The sequence below is a fragment of the Meriones unguiculatus genome (assembly GCF_030254825.1).
Source record: "Meriones unguiculatus strain TT.TT164.6M chromosome 13 unlocalized genomic scaffold, Bangor_MerUng_6.1 Chr13_unordered_Scaffold_40, whole genome shotgun sequence".
Classification (NCBI taxonomy): Eukaryota; Metazoa; Chordata; class Mammalia; order Rodentia; family Muridae; genus Meriones; species Meriones unguiculatus.
Genome location: NW_026843649.1, coordinates 1,739,633 through 1,758,828, shown reverse-complemented (window position 1 = coordinate 1,758,828; position 19,196 = coordinate 1,739,633). Strand labels below are relative to the sequence as shown.

General features: G+C 36.3%; 1 protein-coding gene across 1 annotated transcript; it reads left to right on the top strand.

Moving 5' to 3' along the window:
• Positions 1 to 517: 517 nt before the first annotated feature.
• LOC132651175 (vomeronasal type-2 receptor 116-like) lies at positions 518 to 17,694 on the top strand (the record flags this gene model as incomplete). Its single annotated transcript, XM_060376441.1, is given in 5 exon segments — positions 518 to 780; positions 2,047 to 2,884; positions 7,409 to 7,636; positions 8,914 to 9,037; positions 16,823 to 17,694. Coding segments are annotated over 5 exon segments (2,325 nt in total), but the record flags the coding sequence as incomplete, so codon positions are not given.
• Positions 17,695 to 19,196: the final 1,502 nt, after the last annotated feature.

Sequence of the window (19,196 nt, the reverse complement as noted above, 5' to 3'; positions counted from 1 at the left end):
TTTGATTCAAAGTGGTCTATCTATAGAGAGATGCCCGGGCATCTGCTTATACCAGAGAGCGACACTTTGACAATAGGAGTGAATATAAACTTGTTAGGATTTTCATGAGTATGAAATTGAATCACTACAAAAGAAAAGGAGATGAAGCTCTTGCTTATACTCCTAGTGAACGCCTTAGTGACTCTTCCATAACCCAGTGCTTCCATGAGCCGAAACATCATAAGCAGCTATGTATTCAGTACTCATAGGATACAAACAAGTGATATTTTATGCACACAGTGTACACCCCAAAATACTACAATTAAACTTATGAGAGTTTAGGAGCCATTTGATGATGTTCCTGGGTTGTCATGGGCTTATTCACACAAGATTTACACATCATAGGAAAAGTCAAAGGCTAAGACCTCTAGGTTCCTATATTTGAAAAAGACTTTTTGAGAAAAATGTACTGACAATACCCATCATTCTGTTCCTCTGGTATAGATTCAATTGGAGAAACTATCAATATTTCCTGACCTTATACTTTGCCATTGAAGAGATCAATAAGGACTCAAACCTGCTTCCCAATATGACCTTGGGTTCCCACATCTATAATGCCTTCAGTTCTAACAAAAGAACCTTAGAGGGCCCTCTGGCATGGCTATCTGGAAGAAGTGATTATATCCCTAACTATAAGTGCAACACTCAATACAAAGCTCTAGGAATCATTTCAGGAAACAAGCCAGAATTTTCTGCTGCAATTGCAACACTTTCAGAGCTCTACAATGTCCCACAAGTAAGTTAGAAACATATTTTTAAGCACAAACACATTTTAGGCCTGACTGAAACAAACAAACCAACAAAAGAACAATAACAGAACAAACAAAAGAAAACAGAGAAGTGGATTATGTCTAGTGTAGGCAGATTTCAAATAGCAGTGAAGGAATTATTTTGATATGGTGACAGGTAACAGATGACAGAGTGTGTTAAAAAGCATGGACAGCAAATTCTGGGAATTTCTAAGCAGATCGCCTTGGAGTATCCATGATTCTATCTCCAAACAATGGATGATGTACTGTGGATATTCAGTCTGCATTTGATCATAACTCTAATTCTACAGCAAAGATTCCTAACTACCCAATCTAGCATAAAAACGTCTCAAAATTCCTATGATTGTCAATACCTGAAATATGGAAAAAGAAAGTCCAGGACATGTAAGTTTGGAACAATGTTTAATGCTGTCACTGATGAAAACTATCTCAAGGAATTAATGATCTCATTCAGGAAAGTAGATCTCAGAATAGAACCCACAGAGACCAACCACTTATCTGTATTGTCACCATTGACTCTTGCCAGGCTACACCTGAGAAATGCATCTGTCAGCAAGCATTAATACAAAAAGAGAAAAGACACAGTAAGCACAAGAGTCAGCAATAATCAAGATTTAAAAAACCCACACGGTGACTCTCATTGTTATCACTCAGTTGAACAATTCGTAAATATATTTTAAGCTAATGTAACAAAAAATACACACAAGAATTTACATCTGTCTGAGTTTTGTCTCTATCAAATCTATCAAGAAGGATGATGCAATAAACTCCTGGCAATGTGGCTTCAGATCTTCACAACTTCAACCATTTTAACTTAAGAAACTGAATCTCTAAAAAATCTTTGTTAGTCTCTTTCCATATTTACTTTCCCAAAGGTGAAGCTTCTCAAAGTATAGTGTTAGTTAACTAGAAAGTAACTGTTAATGCTTTCTGAGGTTTTCTCCACATCAGATGCTCTTTGCATTGTTATTGCAACAAGAGAGATCTATCATAGCTTTCAGAGCCACTGAAGAGCTCATTGTTCACTTCTTGGCTGCTTCAGACACCTTAGTAACTTTGGAGCCTATGGTATTTGTAAAAGACCGTATTCCACCACATGATTTAGGGACAAGCTAATCTCACAGAAGATGTCCTCCTCACCAATATTCAGTCTTTTAACCCTCATATGTGAAGAATGAAGTCAATTCCTCACTCGGGGTGATGATTACAAATATCTGAAACTAAGAATCCTTTTTTTTTTTTCTTTGCTCCTTCAGGTCACATATGGACTGTATGATTCCATGCTTAGTGACAAAGATACATCTCCATCCCTTTATCAGATGTCTACTGAAGACAGAGGTCTATCCCAAGGGCTGATCTCTTTATTGCTCCACTTTGGCTGGAAGTGGGTGGGGCTCATCGTGTCTGATGACTAGAGAGGAAGGGAGTTTCTCTCTGATCTGAAAGCAGAGATGGTGTCAGAAGATATCTGTGTGGCTTTTACAAAAAAACTCCTAGATAATTTCAATGCAAATGTAAAATATGGTTATGGTTTGCAGAACTTGAAACAACACACACGAGTAAATGTGAATTTATTTTATGGTGATATAGATGACTTGCTGTTCTTCTGTGTAGACATTCATAATATTTTTGTAACCAGAAGGAAGGTGTGGATCTTTGCAAAGCCACACTCGACATACTTGGAGTCTATAATAAATGAAAAGCATGTTATGATAAACCTATTCAGTGGAAGCTTCTCATTTTTAAAGAAGAGAACTATCCCTGGCTTCAGGTACTTTCTTGAGGCCCTTACACCCTCCCGTTACCCAGGAGATGTTTACTTCTCTAAATTCTGGATTGACAATTTTGATTGCTCACCTCCTGCTTCTCGATGTGGAGATTATAAACCCTGTCCAGTGAACATTTCCCTAAATACTAAGGATAAAATAAATGATATGATGACTATTTCTGAGCCAAGCTATTCCATATGGAATGCAGTGTATGCAGTGGCCCATGCCCTACATAAAATGCTATTGAGCAAAACTGAAATGGGATCTAAAGAAGACAGAAACACAGACTGGCTTCTACCATGGCAGGTAAGCCTCACTCACAAGCAGGGGAAGCTTAGAATCTCACATTATTAGTCAGTAATTTGCTGGGGTCAAGCCAATAAAACATTTGCATCTCATAATTAAAAGTATAAGTTAAAATGGAAAAGGGTTTAAGTTTCTCTACATTTAGTTTGATGTTGGCTATAGGCTTGCTGTATTTTGCCTTTACTATGTTTAGGGATGTACATTGTATCATCCCTGATCTTTCCAAGACTTAGTTAAACATGAACGGGTGTTAGATTTAGTCAAATGCTTTTTCAGCATCTAAGAAGATGATCATGTGTTTTTTCTCCTTTAGTTTGTTTATATGATTGACTACAATGACGGATTTCTGTGTATTGAACCTGCATGCCTGGTATGAAGCCTACTTGGTCATGGTGGATGATATCTTTTATGTGTTCTGGGTTTCAGTTTGCAAATATTGTATTGACTATTTTTGCATCAATCTTTATAAAAGAGATTGGACTGAAGTTTTCTTTTTTTTGTTGTGTCTTTGTGAGGTTTAGGTACCAAGGTGACTGTGGCCTCATAGAATTAATTTGGTGATGTTCATTCTGCTTCTGTTTTGTGGAATAGTTTGAGGAGAATTGGCGTTAGCTCTTCTTTGAAGGTCTGTAAAATTCTGCACTGAAACCCTCTGGTCCTGGGCTTTTTTTGTAAGTGATACTTTTGAGACTGCTTCTATTTCCTTGGGGCATATAAGACTATTTAATCTATTTACCTGATCTTGATTTAATTTTGGTAAATGTAATCTATCAAGAAAAATGTCCTTTTCATTTAGATTTTTAAATTTTGTGGCATACAGGCTTTTGTAGTAAAACCTAATGACTGTTTGGATTTCCCCAGTATCTGTCATTATGTCCCCTTTATCGTTTCTGATTTTATTGATTTGGACAGTTTCTCTCTGCCTTTTAGTTAGTTTGCCTAAGGGTTTGTCTATCTTGTTGATGGTCTCAAAGACCCAGCTCTAGGTTTCATTGATTCTTTGAATTGTTTTCTTTGTTTCTAGTTCATTGATTACAGCTCTGAGTTTGATTATTTCCAATTGTCTGTTCCTCATGGGAGTGTCTGCTTGTTTTTCCCCCCCTAGGGATTTTAGGTGTGTCATTAAGTTGCTTGTGATGTCTCAAACTTCTTACTGGTGGCAAGTTGTGCTAGGATCTTCCTCTTTGCACTGCTTTCTTTTTGTCCCATAAGATTTTATTACTATTGCTCTGTAGTACAAATTGAAGTCAGGGACAGAGACACTCTCCAGAGTTCTTTTATTATACAAAAAAGTTTTAGCTATTCTGTTTTTTGTTTTTGTTTTGGTGTTCCATATGAAAATGAGAATTGTTCTTTCAAGGTCTGTGAAGAATTGGGTTGGTATTTTTATAGTAATTGCATTTTATCCGTAGATTGCTTTTAGTAGGATGGACATTTTTACTGTTAATTCAACCGATCCATGAGCATGGGTGATCTTTCCATCTTCTCATATATTTTTCAGTTTATTTTTTCAGAAATGTGAAGTTCTTGTCATAGAGGTCTTTCTGTTGCTTGGGCAGTTATACCAAGATATATTATATTATTTCTGGTTATTGTGAAGTATGTTTTTTTTCCTAATTTTGTTATCAACCAATTTATCATTTAAAGTCATGTGGACTACTAATTTTATAGCAGCCAGTTTTCTGAAGGGGTTTGTCTACTGTAGAACATCTCTGGTAAAATTTTGTGGATCACTTATATATCCTAGTGTATCATCTGTGAGTAGGGATATTTTGACTTCTTCTTTTCCAATTTGGACCCCTTGATCTCTTTTAGTTGTCTTATTGCTCTAGCTAGAAATTAGAGTACTACACTGAAAAGCTATGAAGAGAGTGGGAAGCCTTGCATTGTGATCTTGTTGATGGTCTCAAAGACCCAGCTCTAGGTTTCATTGATTCTTTGAATTGTTTTCTTTATTTCTAGTTCATTGATTACAGCTCTGAGTTTGATTATTTCCAATTGTCTGTTCCTCATGGGAGTGTCTGCTTGTTTTTCCCCCCCTAGGGATTTTAGGTGTGATTGCTTTGAGTTTTTCCCCATTTAATTTGATTTTGACTTTTGGCTTGTTGTTATATTATCTTGTATCCTTGATCTTTACAGGGCTTTTATCATAAAGTGGTACGCAATTTCATCAAAGACATTTTTTTTGCATCTGATGAGATGAACATGTTTATTTAATTTTTTTTTTCTTTCAGTGTTTACAGTGATGGATTTAAGTATGTTGAACCATCCCTGAATGCTGGATGATGCCTACTTGATCATGGTGGATGCTGTATTTGATGTGGTCTTGGACTGGGTTTACCAGTATCTTACTGAGTATTTTTCCATCAAAGTCCATAAGGGAAATGGGTTTGAACTTTTCTTTCTTTGTTGGTTCCTTGTGTGGTTTTGGTACCAGTGTGACTGTGGATTCATAGGATATGTTTGGCAATGTTCCTTCTGTTTGATTTTATACAACAGTTTCAGAAGTTGGTATGAACCCTTCTTTGAAAGTCTGGTGTAATTCCATGCTAAAGCCATCTGGTTCTGGGATTATTATTACTTTTTTTTTTGGTTGGGAGACTTCTGATGACTGCTTCTATTTTCTTAGGGGTTATAGGACTCTTTATCCTGCTTACCTGATCTTGATTTAACTTTGATAAATGAAATCTATCAGGAAAATATTCCATTTCCTTTAGATTTTCCAAACTTGTGGAATTTAGTCATTTGAAATAATATCTAATGATTCTTTAGAGTTATTCCCCTTTTTCATTTCTGATTTTCTTTATTGGGATACCGTCTCTCTGGCTTTTTGTTAGTTTGTCTAGAGGTATGTCTATCTTGTTGATGTTCTCAAAAAAAAAAAACAGCTTTTGGTTTCACTGATTCTTTGTATTGTTTCCATTTTTTTTCTATGATACTGATTTCATCCAAGAGTTTGATTATTTCCTGCTGTCAACTCCTCTTGGGTGTGTTTACTTCTGTCTGTTCTAGAGCACGTGTTTTTAAATTGCTACTATGAGAATTCATTAATTGTTTTTAGGAAGGCACTTAATGTTATGAAACTTCTCCTTAACACTGCTTTCATTGTGTCCCAGAAGTTTAAGCATGTTGTCCCTTCATTTTCATTGAATTCTAGAAAATCTTTAATTTATTTCTTCCCTGACCCATTGGTCACTGAGTTGTTCCATTTCCATGACTTTTTTAGGTTTTTCTCTTTTTTCCATTGTTATTGAAATGTGGCTTTAATCTATGGTGGTCTGATAAAATATAAGGAGTTATTTCAACTTCCTTGTACCTGTTGAGGCTTGCTTTCTGACCAAGTCAATGTGCACTTTTGGAGAAGCTTCTGTGAGGTGCTGAAAAGAAGGTATAGTCTTCTTTTGTCTGGGTAAAAATTCTGTACATGTCTGTTAAATCCATTTGATCTGTCCATCTGTTAGTTTAATTGTTTCTCTGTTTAGTTTCTGTCTTCATGACCTGTCTTTGGTGAGTGTGGGGTTTTGAAGTCTTCTCCTATGACTGTGGAGGTATTAGTGTATGATTTAAGCTTTAGAAATGTTACTTTTACAAATGTAGGTGCCCTTGTATTTGGACCAAAGTATTCAGAATTGAGATGTCATCTTTGTGGATTTTGTATCTTTTTGCTATGATATGTGACCTTTCACATCTGTTTTGAATAAATTTAGTTAAAAGATTATTTTATTAGATATCATGATGGCTTCTTTCAACTTGCTTCTTGGGTCAGTTTCCTAGAAAAACCAATTTCCAGCCCTTCACCCTGAGGTAATGTCCTCCTGTGTTTTAAGATGTGTTTTTTGTATGCATTCTGTTTAAGCATCCATTCTGTTAGTCTGTGTCTTTTTATTGAGGATTTGAATCTGTTGATGTTGAGTGTTGTTAATGATTAGTGATTGCTAGTGCCTGTTATTTTGATTTTTATGATTGCAGTGAGTCTATGTGTTTGTCTTCTTTTGGTTTTGCAACAGCGGTGTTATTAATTTTCTGTTATTCTCTGGGTGTTGTGTACTTCTTTTGGTTGGGGTATTCCTTCTGGTATCTTCTGTACAGTTGTGAAGCCTGGACACTTGCACTTTTGAGTTCAGAGCATGCTCTCCCACTTGCTGTGAAGTCACTACAGTCCAAGCCTTAGTAACCATGTGCACTGGGTGTTGCCATTTTGGATCCTCTTCAAATCTACATCTTCTAAAAGGAAATATTATTTTCTGGTGCTGGAGAAAGACACTGGACCTTTTTCCAACTAAGGACATGTTACACACTATACTATCTTCCATCTCACAGACAATATTTCTACTTGTGTTTAGTAGCTCTTGCATTATTTCTATGGTGAGGAATTTTAATCTCACTAAACAACTGGAAAAACAACTATACAAACTAAGCCCTTTCAAAAAGAAAGCCATGTTAGAGAGAGGGAAAATGAGCTTCTCTTTAAAGTCAGCCAGTAATCTGTGTGGGCCACTCACATCATATGATGTCTCTCTTCAGCTGCATCCATTTCTGAGGAAAATTAAATTTATAAATGCTGCTGGAGATGAAATAAGCTTTGATGAGAACAAGAGTATCATGGAAACGTATGATATAAACAACTTTATTGCATACAGTTTTCGAAATGTGTCACTACTTAAAGTAGGAGAGTTTGTCTTCAAGAGTGCACAAGATCAAGGCTTTTTCATCAATGAAGTTCTGATTCAATGGCCAAGCAACTTCAAACAGGTCTGGAAATTTCTCAGTATTTAATATGATGGGAATTATTTGTACAGAATTATAAAAATTGATTGGGTAACAATTCTTTGAACTTTTTAAAATAATTGTGAAATTTTAATTTTTTAGCTCTATTTTGACTGTGAGCTTGTGTGTCAGTGTTCATGCACACGAGCACATGTGCTTGCTAAGTCCACAGTCAACTGTGGTTATCTTCCTCAGTTGCTGTCAACTTTATTTTTATCTCTGTGAAACCCTTACTTTTTGATTTTGCTGAACTCAGTGGACAGCGTTACCTAGGTTCTCTCTCTGTCTTTATGATCATAAAGTTTGGATTACAGGCTTATTTTCTGCACCCAACTTTTCTTCCATCTTTTCATCTTAATCAAATTCATTTTCATGCTTATATATATATATACAAATGCACACATAATGTCAGCTAATTACTTAGCTAGAATTAGATGAATTGAATTTGAATGCTTGTGTTCGTTCATAATGCAGTGAATGAATGAATGCATGCTCACGGTTATATAGAGGCATGTATGAATGTTTCTATATGTAAACACACACGCACAGAAAATTATGTAAATTTTCACATATGTTAATTATACAGGCTAGCTGATGCTCAAACATCCTTCCATTCACACAATTCACACTCAAGCATATCAATAATTTTACAAGGTTGTGAGCTAGCATAAATAATTAATAAATTATGGATTTAGACACAAGACATTTGTGTAACCAATGTATATGAGCTGCCTAATATGTGTGTCAGGAACTGAACTCATATTTCAGTACAAGAGTTGCATGCACTCTTAAAACCTGATCCAGTTATCCAGAAACTTATTCCTGTTAATATGTACATATTTGTTACACAGAAACTGAATCCAAACCAAGGCAGAAAAGAGGTCTAAGATAGAAATATTTCCTGTCCTACAAGTGTGCTTGGAGGCAGGTGTGATTGGATTCCTGTCTTAAAATCCAACCGTCCCAAAATCCATACAATAAAATGAGTTCTGGCTTCCTGCCCCACAGAAGAGAATATCTTGATGCCCTACACATTTCACACAGGATAGGCAGTAATGAGTCATTGTTTGTTTACCATAAAGGGATGTTGAACATTTAGTATTGGAAAGTGTGGTAAATTCAAATCTCCATTCTATATTCCCACATTAAAACCTCAGAGTTCCTCATAAACAAATACAATTTCTATAAATTATGTGTATTTACCCTAAACTATTTTAAACTGATGTTCGATATCATGGCCAGTCTTTCTGTGTTGCCTTCAGACTCCTCAATCTGTATGTACACACAGCTGTGGTCCAGGATTCTGGAAAGTTCTACAAAAAGAAAGACCAGTCTGCTGTTTCTCTTGTGCATTTTGTCCAGAGCAGCACATTTCCAACCAAACAGGTAGAAAAATGATACTTTTACTCCATCTGCTTGGGAATGGAGACAGGAAAAGTTAAGAAGTGACCGTGGTGTCCTAATGTAATGCTCTAACACTCATCCCTGAATCCATTATTAATCATCACTGAAGCCACACAATGTGTGAAGTTTAGAGTGGCAATTCTCATGCTATTGTGACATATACACCCTACTTTTAAAAACCTGCCTTTTGGTGCATGGAATGGCCATCTCAGCTCTTGCAGTGATCCATGCTATGAGCTACCCATTAAATGTGAGATATGCAGTTGTCCAGGATCGATTTGTATTTCTGTGATTAACAAACCTAACGATTCCTGCCTCAAAATAACTCCAGGAAAGCTACATGTCTGACGGTTTCTGAATGCACAAGGAACTGAACTGCATTTACAACACAGTTGTCATTTTCAGTATCAACAATCGAAAAAGCAAGTCTTTGTAAATGAAAACATGGCTGGTTGTTTAGGGTTGTGGTCAACACTGTGATAACATATATAAGTAACATCATATGGAATGAGCAGGTTACATTTTTATATACAAACACACACAAAGACAGAAACACATCTAATGAGAACCATATATTTGAGAGAGAATAAATATAAAGTGGGTGTTGGAGAAGGTTTAGAGTGATCAAAAAGAAGAGACATAGTGAGGTAATTATATTCTTTTTAAAATGAAATTTTTATGAAAAAAAGTCAGAAGGAAAATACATTAATATTTACATTAATACATTAATATTAATGATGAGAATCTACTATATATTTAAAAAGGCCAATCCTTAGACTTCCATAATACAAACAGAATTTTTATGTATTATTGCAAATGATCAAATGTTGAAAAATTAATTAAATATTCTTTATATTCTTAGATGTAATGCTATCATAAGTTAAATTCCTTGCAGAGTGATACATGACTTCAATTCCTATGTTAAAACGATATGGAGAGAGCAGGAATCCTTGTCTTGTCCCTGATTTCAGTGGGATTGATTTGAATTTCTCTCTATTTAGGTTAATGCTGGCTATATGGTTGCTGTATATTGACTTTACTATGTTTAGGTATGTAATTTGTGTCCCTGATCTCTCCAAAATTTTATACAGAACAGGCATTGCATTTTTTGGCTTCTATGGAAATGATGATGTGAATCTTTTCCTTCTCTTTGTTGATGTGGTAGATTAAATTGATGAAGTTCTATAGACTGAACCACTCCTGCATGCCTGGGATAAAGCCTATGTGATAGTGGTGGATAATATCTTTTACGTGTTCTTGTATTTGGTTTGCGAGTATTTCACTGAGTACTTTTGTGTCAGTGTTCATTAGGGAAATTGATCTGAAGTTCTTATATTTCTTGGGTCTTGACTGTGACCTGAATGTGGCTTTCATAGAATTAATTTGTTAATGATCCTTCTGTCTCTATTTTGTGGGATAGTTTGAAGAATATTGGTATTTACTATACTCTGAAGGTCTGGTCAAATTCTGAGCTGAAACCAACTGGCCCTGGGCATTTTGGATGGGTACTTTTGATGACTTCCTCTCTTTCCTTAGGGAAGATAGGATGTTTTATTTACCTGATCTTGATTTAACTTTGGTAAGTAGGATCTATCATGAAAATTGTCCATTTTATATGGATGTTAAATTTTTGTGATGTATACACTTTTGAAGTAAGACCTAATGATTCCTTTGATTTCTGTACTTCTATAATTCTTATCCTTTTTTATTTTGTTCATTTGGATAGTGTCTTTCTGCCTTTTAGTTACTTTGGCTAAGAGGTTGTCTCTCTGGTTGATATTCTCAAAGAACCAGCTCTTGGTTTTGTTGATTCATTGAATCATTTCATTTTTAGTATGTTGATTTCAGCACTGAATTTTATTATTTCCAGACCTCTAATCCTCTTGGCCCTGTCTACATCTTGTTTTATTCTAGGTCTTTCAGTTGTGTCATTAGATTGCTTGTAAGAGATGTCTCAAATTCCTATATGAAGGTACTTAGTGCTATGAATTTTCCTCTTAGCACCGCTTTCATTGTGTCCCATAAGTTTGGGCATGCTGTGCTTTAATTTTTACTGAATTCTAGGAAATCTTTAAATACTTTCTTTATTTCTTCCATGACACCTGTCATTGAGTAGAGTTGTTTAGGTTCCATGTATATGAGTAGGCATTTTGCTCTTTCTGTCATTTTTGAAGTACAGATTTAGAACATGGTTGTGTAATTGGATCCAAGGGATTATTTCAGTCTTATTGTATATGTTAAGACTTTCTTTTTGCCTGAATATATGTTCAATTTTGGAGAAAGTTCCTTGATTTTCAGAGAATAAGGCATATTTGTGCCTGGGTGAAAATTTTTGAGGACTTCTATTAGGTATTTGATTCATGACCTATGTAAGCTTCATTATTTCACTGTTTAGCTTCTGTGACAATGATCTGTCACTTGGTGAGAGTGAGGTAATGAAGTTTACCATTATTACTGTGTTGGAACTGATGTGTGATTGAAGTTTTAATAATGTTTCTTTTACAAATGCAGGTGCCCTTCTATTTGGGGCATAGTTGTTCAAGATATTGTTGTCCTCATGGTGGATTTTTCTCTAATGAGAATGAAGTATCCTTCACTTCTCTTTTGATTAAGTTTGGTTGGAAGACTATTTTATTAGATATTAAGATGGTACTGCCATTTGCTCCTTGCGTCCATTTGATTGGAAAACCTTTTTCTAGCACTTTACTCCAAGGTAGTGTCTATCTTTGGGGCTGAAGTGTGTTTATTGTATGCAGCAGAATGTTGGATCTTGTTTCCATAACTATTCTGTTAGCATGTGTCTTTTTATTGGATTGCTGATTCCATTGATGTGGAGAGATACTAGTCACCAATGAATATCAGCTCCATTTATTGTGGCATTATTGTGGATAGTGTGTTTTTGTGCTTGTTTTAATTTTTGTTCTGAAGTTATCTATATTGTGTGTTTCATGGGTGTAGTTGATCTCACTGGGTTGGAGTTTTCCTTCTAGTAGCTTCTCAAGGTCAGGGATAATGCATAGGTATTGTTTTAATTTAGTTTTGTCATGGACTATCTTGTTTCCTCCATCTCTGTTGATTATAAATTTTGTTGAGTACAGTAGCCTGCTCTGGCATCTGTAGTCTCTTCACATCTGCATGACATCCCCCAGGCCCTTCTGAGTTTCATAGCCTCTGTTGGAAAATCTGGTGTGATTCTGATAAGTCTGCCTTTATATGTCACTTGATCTTTTTCCTTTGCTGCTTTTGATATTTTTCTTCATTGTGTATATTTATTGTTTTGATTATTTTATGGCAAGAGGATTTTCTTTTCTGGTCTACTCTATTTGGGGTACTGTAAGCCTCTTGTATGTTTAAAGTTATCTCTTTATTAAGGTTGGAGAAAGTTTCTTCTATGATTTTATTAAAAATATATTCTTTACCTTGGAGCCTGGAATCATCTATTTAGTCTATTCCTGTTGTTCTTAGGTTTCACATTTTCATGGAGTCCTTGAACTTTTCTGATTGTATGTTTTCTTTGAGAGATTGATCAGTTTCTTCAATTGTATCTTCAATTCCTGAGATTCTTTCCTTCATTTCTTATATTTTGTGGGTGATGCTTATCTTTGTGGTACTTGATCTCTTCTCTACATAGTCCATCTCCAGGTTTTTTTGTGTGTTTCCTTATTGATTCAAATTTTGTTTTCAAGAATTGAATAATTTTAATAATTTCCTTCACCTGTTTAATTGTGGTTTCTTGTCTTTGATGGCCTCTCTTTGTTTGCCCTGTATTTCCCTGTATTTCTTTGAAACATTTTTTTCTTTTCCTTTTTATATGTCTCTAATAACTGAATAAACATAGATTTAATGTCCTTTTTCTGTGTTTCAGCTGTATTACAATATCCATTGCTCTTGGGGATGGGTTCTGGTGGAGCCAGGATATCCCAGTTTTTTGTTGACTGTGTTTCTATGCTGGCCTTTAGCCATCTGGTTGTCTGTAGCCTTACCTGTTTCTTCCTGGAAACTGCAGAAAAGACTAGATCCTCTTGTCTTTGGAGTTTAAAGTAGTATTCAGGAAGATGTCAAATGTGCAGTGGCTCAAGAATGGATACTGGCAGTTCAGATGCAAGCACCTTGAAGGGCAAGGCACATGGCAGTGTATGGACACATAAACATGTAGGGACTGGTGAATTGAAGGACAAGAGTGTGCATGCACTGGAACCCTGAATTTTGGGGTGCATTTACTGGTGCTCATCATTATCAAGGTGCAGGTGCCCCAAGTGGCAGCCCTGGATTCCTCAGAATAAAGCTGGGCTGCCACTTACAGGCCTGCCCCAAATTGTGTTCCTTGTAATCAGATTCCTCTGAGATTTGTCTTCTTGGATCTGGGATCCCTGTAATTCTATTGCTCACCTGGTGTACACAGGGTGACCAGTAGAAAAGTGGCTTGGTGGCTTGGTTGCTCTCCCAGAAATCCTGAAGCTGCACTACAGGGAGCAGGAGGGATTTGAATTCTGGCTGCTTGAGCAAAGAGTCCCTGGATATGGGGATCCAAACTCACTGGAGTATGTGAAGGGGCAGGTGGCCCAAATTTTGTTTCTCCTGATTCCATGAGATGGCCACAGAGAGCCTGGATCAGATCGACTCCATTTCCTGCATGACCTGTCCAGAACAGGAAGCAGCAAAGTTGATGCTCTGGATCTAGCCACCTGTCCTTACACTGGTCTCAGAATCTCTGGATCTCTGCCCCTAAGATATGTTGCATACTGGTCTCCACCATATTTGGAGTCTCCTTGTTTTGATCTTTCATCATTTTCTTTTTTGGTGGCAGCCTTTTCTGATCTTTTGAATTTACACTTGGGTCTGTTTAGGTTTATTTAGGTTGCTGAATTATTGTTGAATATATCTTTGTATAATGGTTGCTTGGGTAAATCTAAAACATCCATCTCATGACCATTTTAAGCTGAATAGAATATAGTATGTTTTAAAAATATTTCCTTAGAATATTCTGAATTTCCTTGAATTCTGTAGTAATGTTTTTTTTTCTGTAATTTCCTTTAATTTCAGTACTCAGTTTTTTCCTTAATTTACTTGAGATATAGGTCTGTCAATTTTTTTATCTTCAGAAAGAGCCAGCTCCTCCTTTGGTTAATTGTATGTATTGTTTTCTTTGTTTCTGTTTCACTCATTTCTATCACAATGTTACAATGTTTTTATTATATTATTAATTAGTTTGTGTACTATCACAGCATCTGCTCACATCTCTCCTCTCAGACCCTGCCTCTTACCTCACCTACCAACCTAATGTGCCCCTCTTCCCTTTCTTTAAAAAAAAAAAAAGAAGTCCCCTATGGATATCCACCAGACTTGGCGTATAAAGTTGCAATAAGATTAAGCACAACTTCTGTTATTGAGACTACACAAGGCAGTAAAATTAGGAGAAAAAGAGTGAGAGACAGCTTTGGTCTTTCTGTTATGTGTCCTCATAAAGACCAAGCTTCACAACTGTTATGTATGTGCAGAGATCCCATATCGGTCCCATGCATGCTCTATTGTTAGGAGTTCATTCTCTGTGAGTTTGTGCCTGGAGCCTTTCTGTGGAGCAATTCTGAGCATGGAAAGGAGAGGTCTTTGCGTACAGTGTGCTCCAGAGAGCAGATGAGAGGTCAGCAATGAGAGGAAGTTAGTCAGCTGAAGTGGTCAGGGTAGTCTAGCAGCTGATGTCTAAAATTCAGACTTTTATTTGGCTCTGACTTATTGTTGACAAGACGCTTCATGTTTATACAAGTTTCACAGTGTGAACACAGATTAATGATTATACAAGTTGTACAGAATGGGTGTTTGATTTTTTTCATTATACAGAGATAAAAGCTCAGTTACAATTTAAAAAGTACACACAGAACATATATTTGATTATCATTATTAGCCCTATAACTCTACTCTAAATAATCTAAAGAATGTCTCCTTCAAAGAAAACATGTTTAATATGTGAAAGTCTGCTTTCAGGCTGGCATTGTTTGCAGTATGAGTTCAGTCCAGAGAAACAGAAAATACTTTAAGTGGTCTTTTTATGCACAGCAAGTACAAATAAATAGTTGCCTTTACTCTATGTATCACCATCTATGATACAAAGTAGAAAAAGTTTATTTAAGTCAATGTATCTTATTTACTAAGTTTTATTCTGTCAGGAGTGTACCCTCTGTGACCTTCTATCTTTAAACTACATTTTCAGGGAGCTCTAAGCCTATAATAAAAGATCTTAAACCTATATATGAATCTCCAGGCCTCTCAGGGTAGACACATTGCCTCTGTTTACCCTGCACCAATATACTGTTTAGGGGCATATACCCCAAGAAAACTCCTGAAATAATGGCCTCAACTCTCTCTCTGCTTAACTCTGCTTAACAATCTCCAGGTCACAAAGATTTTTAAACAGTGGATAGATAAAGTTAAGTTTAGTATTTTCATAAGGCTCAGGTCTCATCAGGGCTGGCTGTTTTGTCTTCCTCTATGGCCTAGTAAGGCTGCTCCCTGTTAAGGGGAGGTGATTAAAGAGCCAGCCACTGAGTTTATGTCAGTGGAAGTCCCTGGTCCCCTTACAATGCAGCCAGTCCTGATGAGAACTGATAGGCTAGGGTCAGAAGGAACAGGAGGAGGACCTCCTTATCAGAAGACTTGGAGAGGGGCATGGGAGGAGATGAGCATGGGAAGGTGTGGAGGGAATGAGCAAGGGTGCTACAGCTAAGATACAAGGTGAAGAAACTATAATTAATTTAAAATGCCTAATTAAAAAAAGACTCAGACATAATTTTTCTGTAGAAAAAAAAAAACAGAAATTGAATCATAGTGCAAAAATTCCCCTGTAATGCAAAACACAATAAAAAAAATCAGAAGTTAGAAATAGAAGAACAATGATTGTAACAATCTGCTCAGCTTTTCTGGAATAGCACCAATAACTGTACTGGCTTCATGACTCTTAACAATTTTAGTGAATATGGCTGTGTCATTCTCCCTTTCTGATTTAACATTTTGTAGACTTATGGTATTTATGACATGTAGGTCAGCTTTTTAGTCTTAAGAATTTTACTGGAAGAACAAGAGTGAAAATTAAAACAATTCCCAGGATTATTCTGGACTTAATAATGAAAATCAAAGAGTCCTCTCCTGAGTCAAAGGATATCAAAGACTATAGAAAATTATTTGCAACTTCCACAGCTGAGATAGGTAAAGATTGGTCCGAGATTAGAGCCGGAGTTTGTTGATGCAAGTGTTGTATATTTATTGCCAAATCAGAACCTGTTCCATAGGTCATGGAGATGGGACCTAAATTATTCCCATGTTACCTTAAAAAAAATTATAGGAGTGGGATAACAAATATCCACTGAAACAGTGAATAACAAGAAAAATGAGAGGAACCCATGATGATGGAAACAAGGAAGTGCATTTTTATACATTGATGTCATCAAAATACAAAGTGCACATATTTAGAAACTCAAAGTGTAAAAAAAGCATTTGAAGGCTTACTTAACAGTATTACTTTATCTGAATATAAATAAAATAGGTTTCATTGCCCCAAAGAAACAGTGATAAGCTGTTGAGCAGAAAGCTTATTTTTAATTAAACAAGATAAACAATAGAAATGTGAATTATAAAGCGTTCATGTCCTTGACAGTTAACAGGATGCAGAATATACCAGGGTACACATATCATTGGAAAGCACTTTAATGAATTAAATGTGCAATGAATAGATACTTATATAAGGTGAAATGTTGATCCAATTTCTCCATACAGATCAGCAGGAGTGCATCCCTTGCCCAAGTCAAGAGTACCCAAACCCTGAGAGAAACCACTGCCTGCCCAAGGCAGTGACCTTCCTTTCCTTTGAGGATCCTCTGGGCATTGCTCTGGCCTGCACAGCTCTGTGCTTCTCTATCAGCACACTTGCAGTTCTGGGGATCTTTCTCAAACACCAAGAATCAGCCATTGTTAAGGCCAATAACCGGACTCTCAGCTACATCCTGCTCATCTCCATCCTCCTCTGCTTCTTCTGCTCCTTTTTCTTCATTGGACGCCCAAACACAGTCTCCTGCATACTGCAACAAATAACATTTGCACTTGTGTTCACCTTGGCTATTTCCACTGTTTTGGCAAAAACTATAACTGTAATTCTGGCTTTTAGAGTCATGAAGCCAGGAAGAACAATGAGAAGGTTGTTTGTCTCAGGAATCTATAATGGTGTCATCCCCATCTGTGTCCTGATCCAACTTATTCTCTCTGGAGTCTGGCTGGGAACCTCACCTCCCTATATTGACTCAGATGAACACTCTGAACATGCTCATGTCATCATTTTATGCAACAAGGGCTCAGTCACTGCTTTCTACTGTGTGCTGGCTTACTTAGGGACCCTGGCCTTAGGCAGCTTTACTGTGGCTTTCCTGGTAAGGAACCTGCCTGACACATTCAATGAGGCCAAGTTACTGACATTCAGCATGCTGGTCTTCCTCAGTGTCTGGGTCATCTTCATCCCTGTCTACCAGAGAACCAAGGGCAAAGCTGTCATGTCTGTGGAGGTTTTCTCCATATTGGCCTCTAGTGCAGGGCTGCTGGGGTGCATCTTCTTCCCTAAGTGCTACATTATTCTCTTAAGACCTGATAAAAACTCTTTGAGACATATTAAAAAGAAAAAATAGCAAATAAAAAATGATCATTTAGATGTATTAGTTTTCTTTTTTCTAATAAAACCCATTAGTATACTAAAATTAAATTATTTACCCACTTTTAAGTATCTTTTTCCTTAAATGTATATTTAAACAAAAATAAGAGCCCCTCACTTTGTCGCACAATCACAGACATTCTATTTCAGAATAGAAGCTGTTGTTAAAAACATATTTTAGGAAGTTATGCATGTTATTTATTAATTTTGGACAATATACATATTGAAAATGTAACTAAATGAAAGTAATTGAGATAAATTGTACGTGAACAAATACTTGTTTTCTTTGTTATTTTGGGGAGTATACAGGGCTTTGGGTGATATCTGATTCTTCTATGGACCAGGCATGAAAATCAATTTCTGGAAAGGGGTTGGTGGTGTGTCTTTTAAACAGGTGAGCCATTCCAGAAATCAGAGTAGAGAATTTTCTAAACAGACATTATAAATCTGCTGCTTGACTCTGCTCTGTTTTCCTTGACATCCGTAAAAATGATTCAACATCTCACTCTACAAATACTTACTTGCTCAGTCACCTTCATTGCTATTCTGTTCAGAATAGGTAGGAAATGGAAACTCATAAATATGTTTAACATGATAAATATCATACATATAAATAGATGTAAGTAAAAAAATATAACTTAGGTAACCCATATCCAGAAGACAAATATATTTCATTCTCTAGTCTGGGGCAACTAGCTCCAAATTTATGAGTATTCATCGTAGAATAACTGTAGAAACAAGAAAGCATGGTAGGGAAGCAATACAATGGCAGAAACATTTGACCAATTGGGATAAACTGGGGGAAATACTCTAATTATGAAGGAGAATAAATATAAAAGAAGGAAATGGGTAAAATAACAGTAAATTTTTGAAAGAGTTTTAAGCAATCATACTATGAATTATCTACATAAAATCCCTGTAGTACATATAAATACATTCATGAATATAAACATGTTTTAAACTAGATGTTTTTAATATTGCATACAGATAAGTATAGTTCACCACTGACCAAATTTTATGCTACTGCTATATCTAACCTGGAAACTACAGTCCGTTTCCAGCCTGAACAGATGCTTTTTGTTCAGTCTGAAATACCTAAAAATAACAGGATGCAGAATGAGGAACTAGGAAAACGAAGAGGTGCCATGCTAACTCCTGAAAGTTTAATTTCCACCAAGTTTCAGATTCTTGGAGCATAACTTTGTAGTTATTCTCAAGTGCCTGCTTTTTCAACAATACATAAGACATTGAACACATGGCATGCATGCTTGTGAGTGCTCCCCTTCCCCTTAACCTTCACCACAGTCCACCAAAAGAGGAAAGTACACACCAACCCAGCCATACACCCTTCAGTCTCCAATGGTAACGTGCCTACAAGAATTGCTGGTGCGCTTGTGACACAAATTTTATGGAAGTGACCAATTAATATCTCGTTGAGTTTCAGGAGGCCCA